At 37.6% G+C, this 15,471-nt stretch overlaps 1 protein-coding gene and 1 pseudogene across 2 annotated transcripts; both read right to left on the bottom strand.

Annotated features, from left to right (window-relative positions):
- Window positions 1-494: 494 nt before the first annotated feature.
- On the bottom strand, window positions 495-3,251 carry LOC135638104 (mannose-1-phosphate guanylyltransferase 1-like; annotated as a pseudogene). Its single transcript, XR_010496505.1, has 4 exons — window positions 1,840-3,251; window positions 1,720-1,766; window positions 1,398-1,638; window positions 495-1,324 (listed from the first exon to the last, which is right to left on the bottom strand). The product of XR_010496505.1 is annotated as a mannose-1-phosphate guanylyltransferase 1-like (transcript).
- A 1,494-nt stretch (window positions 3,252-4,745) lies between these two features.
- LOC135632958 (protein LSD1) lies at window positions 4,746-7,973 on the bottom strand. The gene is made up of 6 exons (XM_065141885.1): window positions 7,816-7,973; window positions 7,481-7,619; window positions 6,606-6,719; window positions 6,152-6,265; window positions 5,291-5,400; window positions 4,746-5,136 (listed from the first exon to the last, which is right to left on the bottom strand). The coding sequence occupies exons 2-6, from the start codon at window positions 7,536-7,538 to the stop codon at window positions 5,101-5,103; spliced, it is 432 nt and encodes a 143-aa protein (XP_064997957.1). The 5' UTR covers window positions 7,539-7,619; window positions 7,816-7,973; the 3' UTR covers window positions 4,746-5,100.
- Window positions 7,974-15,471: the final 7,498 nt, after the last annotated feature.

The following is a 15,471-nucleotide window of genomic DNA, read 5'->3' as shown; positions in this document are numbered from 1 at the left end:
TTCGCTACGATGAATGCAAATCTTTTTAGGTGGTTATAAGCCTCTAAAATATTTATATATTCTTTGAAAAACTAAAATTTATTATATAAGATTTGAAGTCTTTAAATCTCATTTTGTTCTCCTAATATAATTCCTTAGTTACTTAATATTTTAAAAAAATGACAAAGATGAGATTGAAGTTCAGAATATTACGACCTTTAGTCAGACCAATATTTAAAATGTATCTAATGATAATTAATTTTTTTTTATTTTAATACTATTGATACTTAATCGAGAGGTAATCAAAGGCATCAAGAGGGATATATAAGACATAATGATATTATTCCTAAAATCCATTGATACTTAATTGGATGGGAATATGCTATTTTATTAGGCTTGTCTATTTATTTATTTTACTTGGATATTGTCACAAAATCAGATATAAGCTTTTTCATTTTGCATGAAGAAAATATATGTTGCACGTATGATGCAAAAAACAATAATAAAATCGAAAATTTCCAACTATCCGACATCGATTCTTTTACCACCAAAAAGTAGGATGATAAATTGTTTTTGTCCCAACACTATCTATATCTATATCTAAATCTAAATCCAGGGAACAATATGTGAATCCAAATCTTTCCTTCCAATAGAACCATTATTCTTAGCTTCAGTACTTACCTGCCACTGGTTTTGTTCCCGCGACGATCTCCAGCTTCAGGCAGAACCGAGACTCCATCGAGGAACACCGTCTCCTTCACGTGCACGTCCTTTCCGAGCACAGTCATGCGGCTCACCTGCGCCGACCCGCCGATGGTCGAGTGCCACCCGATGATGCTACCCGAAACGTGAGCGGAACTCTTCACTCTCACCCCCTTCATCAGCGTGCACGACGACAGTCTCACCCCAGGCTCGATCACGCAGCCCGGTCCCACGACCACGTCCGGCCCCCGATCGAATATTCTTCCCCCACCTTCGCACTGCCGCCCACCAGCACTTTCCCGATAATGTACTGCCCTGCAGCGAGCGCCGACGGAGAATGCCGTTTCACGTAGTCCAGGCAGAATCTGAGACCTGCGAGGTAGTCCTTGGGCTGTCCCATGTCCATCCAGAAATCCGGCATGAACCATGGCGTACAGGCCTCCCTCGCAGCAATGGATGGAAAGACTTGCCGTTCCAACAACCTCAGCCGCGGCAAAACACGACTGAGAACGTCGATGCTCGGCAGGTAGATGCCAGCATCGATTCTGTTGCCGACGTACACCGGTGGCTTCTCGACGAACTCCTTGACTTGCCCGGATTCCTCATCCAGGAGCACCACCCCGTACTTAGATGGTTCGGCAACCTGGCCATGTAGTGTCAGATATCAGCAATACCTTCAAGATCATCATTAGTCTCGAGATGAATGCATCAAGTACCTTGGTCACCATGATCGATGCTTCTCCACCATGAGCCTGGTGAAAACTAAGCACCTCTTTCAATGGGTACTCGCATACGATGTCACTGTTGAGCAGAAAGAAGGGCTTGTCAGGCTCCCCCAAGCAGCTTCTCCTTGGCAAGAGCCAGTGGACCTGCAGTGCCCAAAGGCTCAGTTTCTCGAGAACAGGTTATCTTGATCCCAAGCTTCGATTCAAACTCTTTCAGAAAGCTCATCATCACCTACCCAAATCCACTACAATTTTTGGTTGGAGGGGGAACAGAAAGAACTTGATACATAGCTATGTATTCAGATTTGCTCACCTGTGGCTGGTAATTGATGGCCAAGATAACTTCAGTCACCCCGACAGCTTTAGAGCTTCAATCTGATCAACAGCATCTACAGAGTCAATTCTTCAGATACACAAAAGATGACAAGAAGGCATGTGTAGTGACAAACCTGGTGCAAGATCAGAAGTGACTTGGGCATGCTCAGAGTCAATGGCTTCAAGCTGGTCTCAAAGCTTCCAACAAGTACGAGTGCCTTCATGGTGGGTGACCCAGAGATGCTTCCCCTGTCCAAACCAGTCGAGTTGGTTCAGAGTGTTAGCTTCAAAGACGAAGCAAGGAAGCACTGTGTTTCTGGCTTTAGGATCTTTAAGATCTTTAAGCAAGCTCTGATGGGCAGGTGTGCAAGTTGACCAGTAATGGACTAATGCATCTTCACCAGGTTGAAGATGGGATGAGATGAAGGAGATGGCTGCCTGTGGTTGTCTTGCAACAATGACAAAGAAAGGGAAAAGAAATTAAAGCATTCCATGTTTCAAGAAAGAGTATAACAGCTGAGACTCAACCACTTCTGATTTAAATGTCTAACATAATGTCAAGCACACCCATAAGGAAGAACAATCCAACCCCGTAGGCTAACAATGTATAACATGGGGAGTTCACCAACTCACTGATAAAGGAGCAAGTCACTGCCAGACCTATACACCTTATAAAAGCAATTCCAAAGCATGTCTTCTAGTGAAATGGTCATCAACCAACAACAATATCACAAACAGGTACTGTGCATAAGCCTAACCATGGATACTATAAGAATCATATATGTCCTGTAAGAAGGAAACAAAATTATCTATCTAATAAGAAACCAAACTCATATTTTCCACCACAGGAGAATAGCAATTTTCTAACCACCGTGAAATAATTTCTAAGGTAACCAAAATTTCCAGTCGAAAACAACATCAGAAATGATGATTTCTTTTACAACCTTACATCGTTCCCCATGGCTATTCAACCCTGTTACATAGGAAAAATCGATCGAGTAGGAACGATATGCACCTCGAGTAGCTGTAAAAGAACGAGCTTTACACTCCGCGACCAATCCAATCCAGGACCCCATCAAATCCAGGACCCCAAACTCTCAATAAAGGGTACCATCCACAACAGAATCCAAGAACACCAGTGAAACCGGAACCAACAGGGAAAGCCTCGCTTTGCAGGATCAAAGAAGAACAAGAGGGTCGCTCGATCGGCCTCCGAACTCCAAAAAGATTCAAGATTTACTTGGATGAGCTAGGATTAAACCCTAGGGTTTACCACAGGAGTAACGTGAGACTATTTCCACGGTAATCGAATCCCATTTCCAGTTGAAACCAACATTAAAAATGCCTTTTTCCCAACCTCACGGCGCTCCCCATGGCTATTCAACCATTGTTACATCAAAAAATCGATCGAGTAGGAACGATACGCATACCCTCCGGGACGCATAAAATGCAGAACCCCAAGCTCAAAACCAATAATACCGTCCAAAATAACGGAAAAGAACACCAGCGAAACCGGAATCAATCGGAAGCGCCTCACCTTGCGGGATCAAAGAGGAACGAGAGGGGCGCTGGATCGGCCTCCGGACTCCAAAAGATTCAAGATAGGGTTTACCAGGGCGAGATTTATTCCCCCAAATCAGGGAAGGGGAAGTAAAGGTTGCCATTCGGCGATCCACACGAGAAACCACCGTTGTTGACCGTACACGTGTGTGATTCGTTGCATAAACGGCATAACGACCCCATGCGTTTCAAAAAGAGGGCGTTGCCGCCACTTAATTCTTTTACATATACACCCCCACCCAGTGAGAAATGTTAGACAAACCCCTCAAAGTATGTGTATCAAAGCAATTTATTCTTAGTATTTTTCTGGATACACTCCTACAAAGAGAGATATTTCAGAAAGACCCCTCAAAATGTGTTTTAGTGCTACTTGGTTGGGTTTTTTTTTTTGTCTTTTTTCATATACGCCCCTATCAAAGTGAATAACTTCAGAAGCACTCCTTCAAATAGTTTCCAAGACTTTTGGGTTTTTTCACATATCTACCCCTATAAAGTTAGAAATTTAGAAACATCCCTTCAGGTTTTGCAGATGTTCCATGATTTCTGGACTCAGAAATGATAGTGATGTATGATCCAATCATTACTGAGCATAAGCTTTGGTGAATATTTTGGTGTCAAGTAAGACCATCAAGATTGCATGTCAAGAGAAAACATATTCACACCATATGATGTAAGTCTTGGACAGAAATAACATTAATAAAAAACTTATATCATTGAGATGAAAATGTTGAGTTCGATATACAGAATTATTAAAAAATAAAAAAATAAATATTTTTATTTATGAATAATTAGATATCATATTCGATAAAGGATAAGATGCGACAATGCTATAGAGATATAGATGAAACTATGAATATTAATAATTCAAGAAAAGATAGAGAAGACATAAAAGTATCTTATTCGAAGATATAAATAAAATGTTAAATATTCTTTAATTTAATTAATAATATTTTTTTTATAAAAATTCAGTGATGACAAAAGATACACAGTTTGTTTACGGGTTCTTAGATCTATAAGATCAATCCAACTTGCAGTGTCATCAAGAAGTCTAACTTGTTCATGAAGGTATAATGAGATGACACCAAGGCTGCAATTTATGGTTTCTTGCTGCCTCTGTTTCACTAATCCAATAGTCTTTCCACTGGAAAGATTACTTCATTATCAATAAGCTAGATTCTAGTGTGCCTAAGATCAAATAAGACTCATGTTTCTCAATAACAGAAAGAAAGTTTTCAATCCTGTCTAGAATATGATGAATTATCTTTACTAGAAATGGAGGATGAAGATGCTTGTGATAAAAAGATTAATGATCCAGAAGAAGAGTGACATGGAGAATTTGTCTTGTTAGAAGACAAATAAGGAAAGAATGAGCATCCTGAGATTATCATCTGCATTTTTTTTCTAGAGTGATGAGATATATTTGCTACCTATCAAAATCCAAGTCCTCAAAGACGCATGCAATGCTGATCGAATATTATTATTACATTCAAGTGTATAAAACAAGCGACTAGATACAAAGATTCAGGAAAAATATTCCAAAATATTGTTCATTACATACCCGAAAAAACCAGACCAACCACTGCAAACTAGCAATATCAGCATTTCAAGACAAAAACAACAGTTTGTACGATTGTCTTCGCACGTCAAGCAATACAAAAACCATGTATTGTGGGCACTGACATGAAGCTCTATAATTTCTTGGTGCAAAGAAGATGCAGAGACCACTATCCTCGCGTGGGGAAAGCGAGATTGCCACAGCAAAATCTGAAGGATGAACATTAATAGGACAGTGATTGCCGATACTCTTGTCTCCAGGATTTCAGCTACTAGGTTTCTGTTCAGTGCTTGGTAAAGCCTGTCAAATAATAAACATCAAGCATTGCAGATTTATCCACTTTATGAAATGCTACATGAACGTATCAATATTTTAACTAGAAATGCCACTGATAGTAGTCGCAGAAAAGATGTTGAGGTAGAATGTTAATGCATTTCCATGAATGCTCACTCACCCCAACTGAAGTCACAAAACTGCAAACTGCACACTTCACGGATCTTGCTCCGTATTGGTACATCAACAGCATATGGCAGCTTCCACAGTTGACATGTGCTACCTGATTTGCTGCAACCAAACATGTAAAATTTGTGAACTTCGCACATAGAAATACATGATCGTACATAAGTTGTTTGTCTTACATGTGCACAAGTGCTGGTTAATCCTGTAATCTTGGATTATCTAGGATTCCTATATTTGTTAATCTTTAACAAAAATTATGTGAATGGAAGTATGATTTTCCAAGTCTATCATTACATGAAAGACAAAAAGATGGATAGAAAAGCAAATGCAGATTATGAGATTTGTTGGAACCTTGATCAACAGTTACCATCTTCTAAAGAAGTTTTCTTTCATTGGTCGGTGTGAATAAGATTTAATGACACAATTCTAACCATTCAGATGAAAGGGATGGGTTCAAACAGCAGGTGTTTCTAAGGATTTCGAGCGTCTCAACAGTATCATGCCATCTATTCAATAAGCCTTTTGTGTGTCCTGTTGCAGGTTCGAACCCAATTGGCATTTGGACCTGATTATGATATCCATTAATGCAACATCATGGAATACTGAACTAAATGCACCAGTTGGCTATTCCTAGTTATATGATTGGTCCAATAGTGTTTGCTCTATCCATTACTCATAATATGTTTTGTTCCGAGTGATGATAAGCAATAGGTGGTTTCTTTTTCTTTTTTTTTGCATCTAGTTTCCTATACATAAAAGAGGTAAATTTTCATAATGATGAGTTCTAGTTTCTTTTTTTCATCTTTTTTTGGTGAATAGAGTGATTCGACAGCAGAGTTTTGAATTATTTTGTCACCTTCCAAAGCCAGGTTAACTGTGTGACAGCAAGAACATTGTACGCTAGTTGCTCCACGTATGAACATCAGAAGTGTGTGACATCCTCCACAAATTAACTGAGCCATTTCTGTACCTGTAGCAAATACGAGAGTAGTTGTAAATAAATCAAATCCTTTAATGATGTCAGAAACAAAAACAAATACTGGGAACAAAGAAAACTAGGCATCATCTAAGTTTTCTCTTAGCTCCACTCTTTTGTCAGACTTACGACAGACACCTTAGGTTGATCCTATATCAAAAGCAGTATAAACCATGTTTCTCTTGATAATGATGGTAATAGTTCCCATAATTTTCTTGGATCAACTAACCAACTTGTCAGTCAGAAGTTTGCATGTAAGATCTATGAAAAGGCTTCTTCTATCTTTTATCTGATTCTGTGTTCAAGGTAGCTGCTAAGATAAAGGGGGAAGTACCTGGCGGAGGCACAGCTGTTACTGCACTGCAAACAGCACAGCATACTGATGTTGCCCCTAGAGGATAGAGAAGGAGATTTCTGCATCCTGAGCACACAAGTTGGCTTTGTCCACCTGAGAATTAAATGAGCCATTTAGTTGTGTAATAATCAAGATATCTTTGTGAGCAACTAAAGAATCCCAAATTTAGCAGGCTAATATACCAAATAGCAGTAACAAGAGAATAAACCATGTGGTTGTTCCTTCAGCTAAGACCTTTTAATGTGTTTTCAGTGGCAAAGTAATCAAAACTAATGGTCATTCAACACTTGCTGAAAGCTGATACAGATTATGATGCATAAACATGAAATAGTTCATGAAAGAATCATATTTTCAGCATCAAATGAAGTGAACACCCAACAAGAGAAACTCAGGTAAAATGTTTTTGTCTACTTCTCAATGCTAAAGAACAGAGAAGAAAACAAATACTTCTGCTAGTGGCATTCTCATGGCAAAAAATGCTGGTTACTCTCAACATCACTAGGTTGAGAGACCTTAAAATGTTAATGCACTTGTTATTCATACATTGTGACTTTCTAAAAGGAAAATGTAGCGATTCTTTATTTGGTCTTCAGCTTCACTTAATACCGGCAAGCTTGAAAATTCATAAATCTCAATAAATTGTGGAGTTAAAAGTGTTCCAACCCAATTTCAAAGTCATCGTTTCAAACTCTACAAGCTACTAATTTTATTTAGGTTCCAAGACCATGTCAATGTTTACTCTATTCTCTATTGCAACTGTTAGAGTGCATCAGAAGAACTTAAATATCTTCCAACAAATTTGCAGCCACAACTCATTGATTCAAACTAGAACAAGATTCAAGGACAGCAGATACCATTTGGGGGTGTGAATGGTACAGGAGGTGTTGGATATGGGACAAGAGGAACTGGCATTTCGGGTTTGTGCCTTATCCTTCTTCCCAGCACTGTGTCTTCCTTCAGCACCAGGCAGAGGTTCGCACTCCCATCAGCAATCTGTGTCAAAAAGGAAGGATTTTTATTCATGTTCCTCTTTAAAGGGAACCAAAAAGGGAGAATCGAAAGCTGTAGCAATCTTCTAAATCCAACAATTTCCATCAAGGCCATTGTTGACATGTACTCAATCCCCACATGAATCGGTCACAAGCACAACAAAATCAACATCAGTGAAGCACCTTCCTGTTATCCTTACCCTTTGGCTGCTGGAGGAAGACGGTGGATTGTTGGTGGTGGTGGTGGAAACTCTGCAGCCTATTTATGCGGGTGAATCCAGCAGGGATGGTGGCGTCTCAGCGTCATTTGCTGCTCCAAGTGCAGTGTTTGGGGCTGTTCATTCAATGAGAGCTCCCGGGGCATATCGAGCGGCCCCAAGCACGTGAGCTCCACGCACCGGGGAACTGGCGGCGGAGGGAGCTCCGCGTGTGCCGTTACTGCAGTCAGCACGGCAGCAAGCGGCGCGGCAGTGAAGCGGGACCCGCTTTCTCGTCCTCGTGTGCTCCCCTTTCCTGTCGTCGCCGAGTCGGCTATTCTTTACAGTTCACCCAAAACTGTTCTCGTTCCACGTGGCCGTCTACGAACCCCGGACGGCTGTGGGGTCCGGCAGATGAGGCGTGTTACGTGTTACCCACGCGGCTCACAGAAACTGGTTCGTACGTGTCGGTCCCACGGGTTAGATCGGCATCGGTGTCAATCATTATTGTACGGATCGGTTGGTCCGATCCAACCGACGAAGGGTTACACGTAGATATACGATGTCATGTGATGCCTCCTCAGAGATGAAGATGAGTTGGTGACAAGTGAAAGGTGCCGTCAAACATATTTCTTTGGATTCGAGATATATTGTAATAATAAATTAATTACTATAATGAAAAAAATAGTAATAATAATACTTTACTAGTATTTATAAGTGAACGTGTGGATGTGTTTATACATAGAATCGAATAAATATAATAGAATAATAATAATACTTTACTAGTATTAGAATTAAATGAACTTATATGAGTTTTAAATGATCATAATTAATTAATCTAATAGTTAGTTTTATCTTGAGTCATATATAATCATTTAAAGACTTACAAAAGAGAAGACGAGTAAGAGTAAATATTTAATTCGGGATCCACAAATAGTAATTTTAATAAATACTTGATAGACAATGTAAATTATAAACATATCTTTATTTCTCTATGATACCGTGACACTCCTCTAGGTCCACCTCCATTTTGATCGATATTTGGTTTTAGGTAACTTAGTCCCTGAACTCGTCGCTTCATCGCCCCTTTTGACCACTTACTTCAATACATTTGTGTTATGCAAGCAGTTTTCCTTGTTTAATGGAAAGGCATACTACAATTCTCATGCATGACCTCCGCCATCATGTTATAAGGCTCATGTCGATTCTATTCTCCTTTACGTCCTTGGTAGCAACGTTCGTTCACTTGGTCTTGTTCTCTGACTTGCTAGGCTCCCTTAAGCGAATATGAGCTCTAAAGTAGCCCAATTCCCTCAAGCGATTATACCTCTACACGATCAAGTCTTCTCTGACATGACTCACTGATACATACACAAATTCCTCCTCGATGGTACATAGCCCCCCCTCCCCCCATATGCTAATGACCAAGACTTTCGTTCAATGTAAAATTTGATGCACACACAGAAGAGCGGTATCTATGGTACCATGATATTCACTCCTTGAATCAATAATCATTTTTACCATCATATTGTTCACCGAAGTAGAGCTCTCAGTAACTCCTAATCATACCTTCATATGATGAAGTCCCTCGTGAGACTTCTCCGTGTTGTATAGCCTCCAACTGTTTTACCATGATCTGCTACACCATGTCGCTTCCTTATAACATTCATTGCATTCTAATTTTTGTGGAATGAACTCGGAGTATAATATCTCAATATATAACCTTTGCCACCACATCGTAAGGTTTTTGTTATCTTTAATTGTGATTATTCCTTTGGCAATCGACCTTCGTCTGTCCGCTCTCGAGTCACACTTAGATAAAGTATATCTCTAGGATAGTCTGTTGCTTAGCAACTCTTGAAGTCAACTGACTTTACTACAATTGATGTGTCATTATCTAGATCCTGGGCCCTTACCTCTAGTACAATCTTTATTATAAGTCGCTTCCTTCACAATAAGTTAAATGATAGCACTAAAGCATATTCTTCAAAATTACCCATCGTCATATCCTCTTGTCTTGTGCCAAAGCCTTTTGATCCTAACTTCGTCTTCGTAAGTTGAGTCACCTTAGTTCCTTTATCAAATCCTTCACCGAGATAATGTGTATATGCTTCGAAACTCCCTTCAATTATGGTACTATGCAATATAAGTTTGCTTCATCATGTCCTTGACCTTTGTCCATGGAAGGATTTGTGCCCCAACTCGATATTTCATCTTATATGTTGACTCCTTTTGTGCGACTTGAGCACATCACCAAGTTCCACCCTAATTTCTCTATTCCTCGATTTGCATTGAATTGATGGTGGCTCTCACGCCTACCATTCTATGAGTCAACTCTATGTTGAGTCCAATCTCCATATCGACTCTAAGTGTGTTTTCATTTGGTATTACCTTAGGTCACTCCATCACGTAATCTCTATCACTTGGGTACCTCATGTGAGATCATATAACGATTCCTCACCTCTCGCTTGGTCTATTAAGATTTATGAAGCTGTTATATAGAAATACCTCCTCAACATATATGGTCTGTTATACATGATTCACTATTTTGAAAGACTTATCTCTCTTGGATATCTATCTCATTAATATAATTTTTTTCTTTACATTCTTCACTCTGAAATTTTCAAAGACCACTATTGCCTTGGACTACTCTGACTTGTTGAACAAATTATGTATTATTACACCCTCATGAACGCACTTGCTAGATTATGACTATTTACCAATACAGCTTTCGCTACACCCATCAAAGCCTAGCAACATGTTGAACTTGCTACACACTTCAGCATCCTACAGACATATCTTTCTCATATCGAAAAGAAAGTTCTAATGCTCTATAATGTCGAGTTTTAGTCGTCTAGGGATGGCCACAGATAATTCATCATTCATATACAAGCCCTTCCATAAGTATAGAATTCTTCGAGTTAGCAATTTTCCTCACCTCTATGAGCTTTGCATAACTCTTTCGGTTGCCAAGCAACACATCCCTCCTTGCACGGTCTCATCATTTGCTAAGCGCCTTGCATGCCTTGAGCACCATCAAATTTGATTGTAATGTCAGGCAATAGCTCAAACTCATCCAACCCAACATTTGTGCATTATACATTCTTCCTAGTTCACTTGTCCTCGTGATGCCTCTTACATAAAGAGTTGGTTATTCCTCTAAATATTAGCCTCAGAAGCCCACTGCTTTGAGAGACTCTTTTTCCTACATCTCAATGTTTGTTTCTCTCAAACAGTCGCGTGTGTTAGCTGCCCGCAATATAACCCTGTTAGGTCACCCACGTTTGCATGCTAAGTGTTTCTAAATGTACTTGTCCCACTTTGATATTATTTATCATGGACTTAGTTGATTTTGCCTAAATCATACGGTACTATTGCATATCCGTCCACAAAGGGTTAGCCAACCTGAAACTTTTTATGATCTCTTAAGGACCTATAAAAAAGAAGACAAGTTAGAGAAAGTATTTAACTTGTGATTTCATAAGTAATCATTTCAGCAAATAGAGTAATGCAAATTACAAACATAAGCTTTATAGTCTCCAAACAGTCGCATAATAAAAGGTCTATGGTGGCCCACCGCGATCAAAAGTCATCACAAGTGCCTACATGACACTATTGTAAAACAAGACAACGAACTAGCCATATGCCACCTAGATAGCTTTTGGGGATTGTGCTGGCTGATATTCTGAATAACTCTGTGAAGCTAGAAAACCCTTAAACTAGCTTTTTGAATGATTTATTTTTGGGTAGTTTTATCTCTGTGCAACGACTAATAACATATATTTATAAGCATGAAAATAAATGTCTAATCAAGCTATCAAATCTTTTACACATGCAAAACATGAATAAAATCGAACACACTAAAAATTATATCAAACACCCTATTTATAATTTTATCCATAATAATATAATACCCTTATATATATATATATATATATATATATATATATATATATATATATATATATATATATATATATGCTCATAAAAAAATTATTAAAAAAAAAGAGTAAGTGGCGAACGAACATACAAGGAAATCGCTACCATCTTAAATTTTGAATTCCACAAGCATAATAGAGTTATAACACTGTATTGATATTGAAATTAGATAAATTTGTAAGCTGTCTTCTTATAGTTTAATATAGATCGGATCACTTTCTAATAGCCCAAAGTTATCGGGTGTCGATGGAAACCTTTACGTTGTATTAGAGCATGTCATGAGTTCATCAGATGTTTAATTAATATCAGATTGAATGTAAAATTCGGTATCGGCATTCAATTCTAATCGTAATTTAGAATTGGATTTTATGTGGACAGTAATAATGGGATCCTTAGAATAGCCATTGTAGCCATTGGTTGAGAGCATATCCCAACGAATTGTACCGAGTGACTTTGACTTCACTGATTCATGCAAACTCCAAATCACATCATCCATCCCCATCCAACGCTGATTGCATCAATTGGAGTGGTGTTTGGGCCACAAAGATTGACAAAGCTATTGGCGTCGATTTCAAGTTAAATCTAATCTTAGGGATATGGTTGTGTCAAAGACGATTGGTCCGATCATCTACGTGTCGCAGTCACATTTGCTATCATGTGAATTCCCTCCCCCATAAATCAGATTTTTTTTTTTGATTAGGTACCATTCAATTAGGATATTTATTCTTTGATTAGATTAAGATAAATAATTCAGATAGAAAAATAAGTGCTCGAGTCGATTTTGATTGATATGATATTTTTTTTATATTGTATATGTCTCGATCGACTTATATGTTATATTTTTAATGTCGGACTGTTATCAATAACAATTGATATTTTAGATGTCCAAGAAGACAAAATCTCAAACGAGTCTTTTCCTCAAAAAATAAAAATATAAAAAAAATTACATCTAAAAAGATATCTTGTTGAGGATCTTATAGTCAAAATAAGGAGAGAAACTATTATTCTAGCCACTATTATGATAAATAAAGAAAATAATTTTTTTTTGTACGGAAGATACAAAATACATTATAAGTCAGAAATTAGTGTTAGACTTTATTTAACTTCTGATGTGTCTTTATTCTATCAATTACATTAGTTTTGAAAATGCGAACAGATGAGAAGTAGAGTCTAGTTTCTTTTATGTATAAATTCATAACGCATGCATATAATCAAATAAATAAGCAGGAAGAATATCATGGATATAGTGTCCACAAAAGTAAGGAGATATAGTGTCTGCAAAAGCTTCGACGAAAACATCAAATAGGAGAGAATATCATGGATAATTATTAGACTTGGCTTATTTTTTAAATTTGTGTGTATAAATACTTTTCAAAATTTTAAAATCCAAATGGATAAAATTATTTTAAAATAAATTTTATTTTATTTATTTTAATTTTGAATCCTTTTGATAGGCCAAGTGATAGAACATTAGATTTTTATGGTCCTAATTAATTGATTAAAATATATTAAGATTTTAATTGAATTTTGATTAAGGTTATCAATAAATAAAAATGAAGTCCACTTATGTTAAAATACCTTAGAAGATTACCACCATGGGAAGAACTCTTTTTATTACCTTTCTTAGATCATTTGCCTTCATCTATATATAAGTAGAACCTTTTAGAAATCATATCATCATAGAGATTTCTTCTCTTACCATTATTCCATCAATTACAATCGTCCTGAAAAAAAGAAAGAGAGAAAAATGAGAATTTTTTTTCCCACACATTTAGGACACATGTAGATCATCACGGCGTATAGTTTCGTGACATTTAAGATCATGTTTAAAAAATATGCAACACTTATCTTTGATATGCAATATTTGATTTCAATCATGATATAAAATTTTTATATAATAATTTTATTTCTTATTATTAGTTCATCGAAAAAAAATATTGGCTTTAGTTTTGATCTCTGTGTGAAGGTAGCTGAGGGAAGTCACTCATGTAATCAATATATACAGTTTGTTAAATCACCAGTATCCAAGAAACTAAATGGCAATACAAAACCATCTGAGGTTATATAACCCTTTGAATATAGTGTCAGTCTCCGGTTTTCTTGACATGTGACTCTTTGTTTCCATGGTCTTAAAATTTAGTGCCTCCTTCCTACATTACCCAAACATGAACTGTAGCTGATGATATTATGCATGTAAAATTCAGAACACTCAAGTAAACATATGTCATCAATCTCCACAGTGATCAACACTAGCAACAGAATAACCTTCACTGAGAACCACAACCTAAGAACATATAAGATGGCAGAAGTTATCCACATTTTGTAGTGAAAAGAGCTATCATGACCATATTCAGCTCAGCTGGTCTCAGTAGGTAGCAGATTTTTAGAGTTGATGTAGATGCAACAAGGGAAAGAATGCAACAAGGGGACAAACAAAGAACAACTAGATGTGTGGCACTGAATGGTTCTCTCCTCCTCACTCAATTGCCACCACACATCTCAGAGCCTCATATCAGACAAGAATTCTCTTGCATAGAGATCCACTCAGGATCTTGTCCCTGCTAGGTTTTGGTTGCAGTGGCAGTGTCTTCTTCTTCTTCTTCTTCTGTAGCACATCAAAGTTTGGGCATGAAAGATTGAACTAAGGGAAGTTTAAACCTTAGTCTACTAGAATTGTTAAGCAGTTAATATAGACACATTTTCCATACTCAAATATCTGCTAATCCAAATAATTGGGCTGCAGTAATATAGTGCAAGTCAAGTGAAAAAAAGTATTTGTGGCATACTAAAGGAATATAGTCCACATGGAGAACAAGTGGAGGTGCAAACAGAACAATGACATAAAAAGGGAGAAGGTTACAAGCTTTGTTTGCACTATGGAGGTTTTGTTCCTCACTCAAAGCTCCACAAGGCAGATCCACAATGGATATTGAGAGGTGGTTCCTTCCTCTGTAGTCCATGTCTTCAAACATCACCACACCTTCCTGCCTACCTCTCTTTAAGGGGTTGGGACAGAAGACTGAGACACACACAAATATATACTTGTTATGTTGTCAGATCATGAAGGTTAAACTAGTTCAACTGAACTATTTTGACCCTTCTTAACTTGGTAGTGTTTTTGCATGACTCTCTTTTTTCCACTCAAAGGAAGAGTTTGAACAAACAGCTGATCTAGATCTTTATTATTGACTATTGGCTTCTTTTGTTGGCAATAATATCAACCAAGTCTGTATATTAGTACCATATTTGGTGCACAAATCAGAAGTGCTCCATCTCAATCACCCCATAGACTTTAGTTAGGTGACTTTTTTGTCTGATACAGAGCTATTCTGTGGTTCTGATCTCTTGTGAGAAAAGATTCTTTGTGCTGATATCAAGGCAACTCATTGTACCAAGCATCAAATTTCTGTTTCCTGTATAGCCTGAGCTTCTGCTGGAAACCAGAAAGTTCTAACAATTGATGATGTGCCACATGGTTGGTTTCTTGCCATCAAAATAAATTTTGTGGAAACTAGTCCAATATGATGCAATGCTCAGGCAAGGTGCCAGTCATTGTCAGCTACACTTGAAATGCAAAATTACTTGAATGAACTCAGTCACACTTCGATAATTTAGCTATCTTGCATGTGCAGAATTACTTGAATGCTCATGCATGTATTTTCATGTAATTTAGTTATCTTTCTTGTAATGTTAAAATAAGATGCTTTAAGAAGACAAGGC

The sequence above is a fragment of the Musa acuminata genome, chromosome BXJ1-3, assembly GCF_036884655.1.
Source record: "Musa acuminata AAA Group cultivar baxijiao chromosome BXJ1-3, Cavendish_Baxijiao_AAA, whole genome shotgun sequence".
NCBI lineage: Eukaryota > Viridiplantae > Streptophyta > Magnoliopsida > Zingiberales > Musaceae > Musa > Musa acuminata.
The sequence above is the reverse complement of the archived record's forward strand: the minus strand, read 5'-3'. Positions and strand labels throughout refer to the sequence as shown.

What these genes read in the sequence shown, in the direction of transcription:
- LOC135632958 (XM_065141885.1), bottom strand. Translation starts at nt 7,538, where the DNA reads ATGCCAGTTCCTCTTGTCCCATATCCAACACCTCCTGTACCATTCACA. An exon ending in ACCATTCACACCCCCAAATG is followed by an intron (nt 6,720 to 7,480) that starts GTATCTGCTGTC and finishes TTTAATTCTCAG; the next exon opens with GTGGACAAAGCCAACTTGTG. An exon ending in GTTTTGTGACTTCAGTTGGG is followed by an intron (nt 5,137 to 5,290) that starts GTGAGTGAGCAT and finishes ATTATTTGACAG; the next exon opens with GCTTTACCAAGCACTGAACA.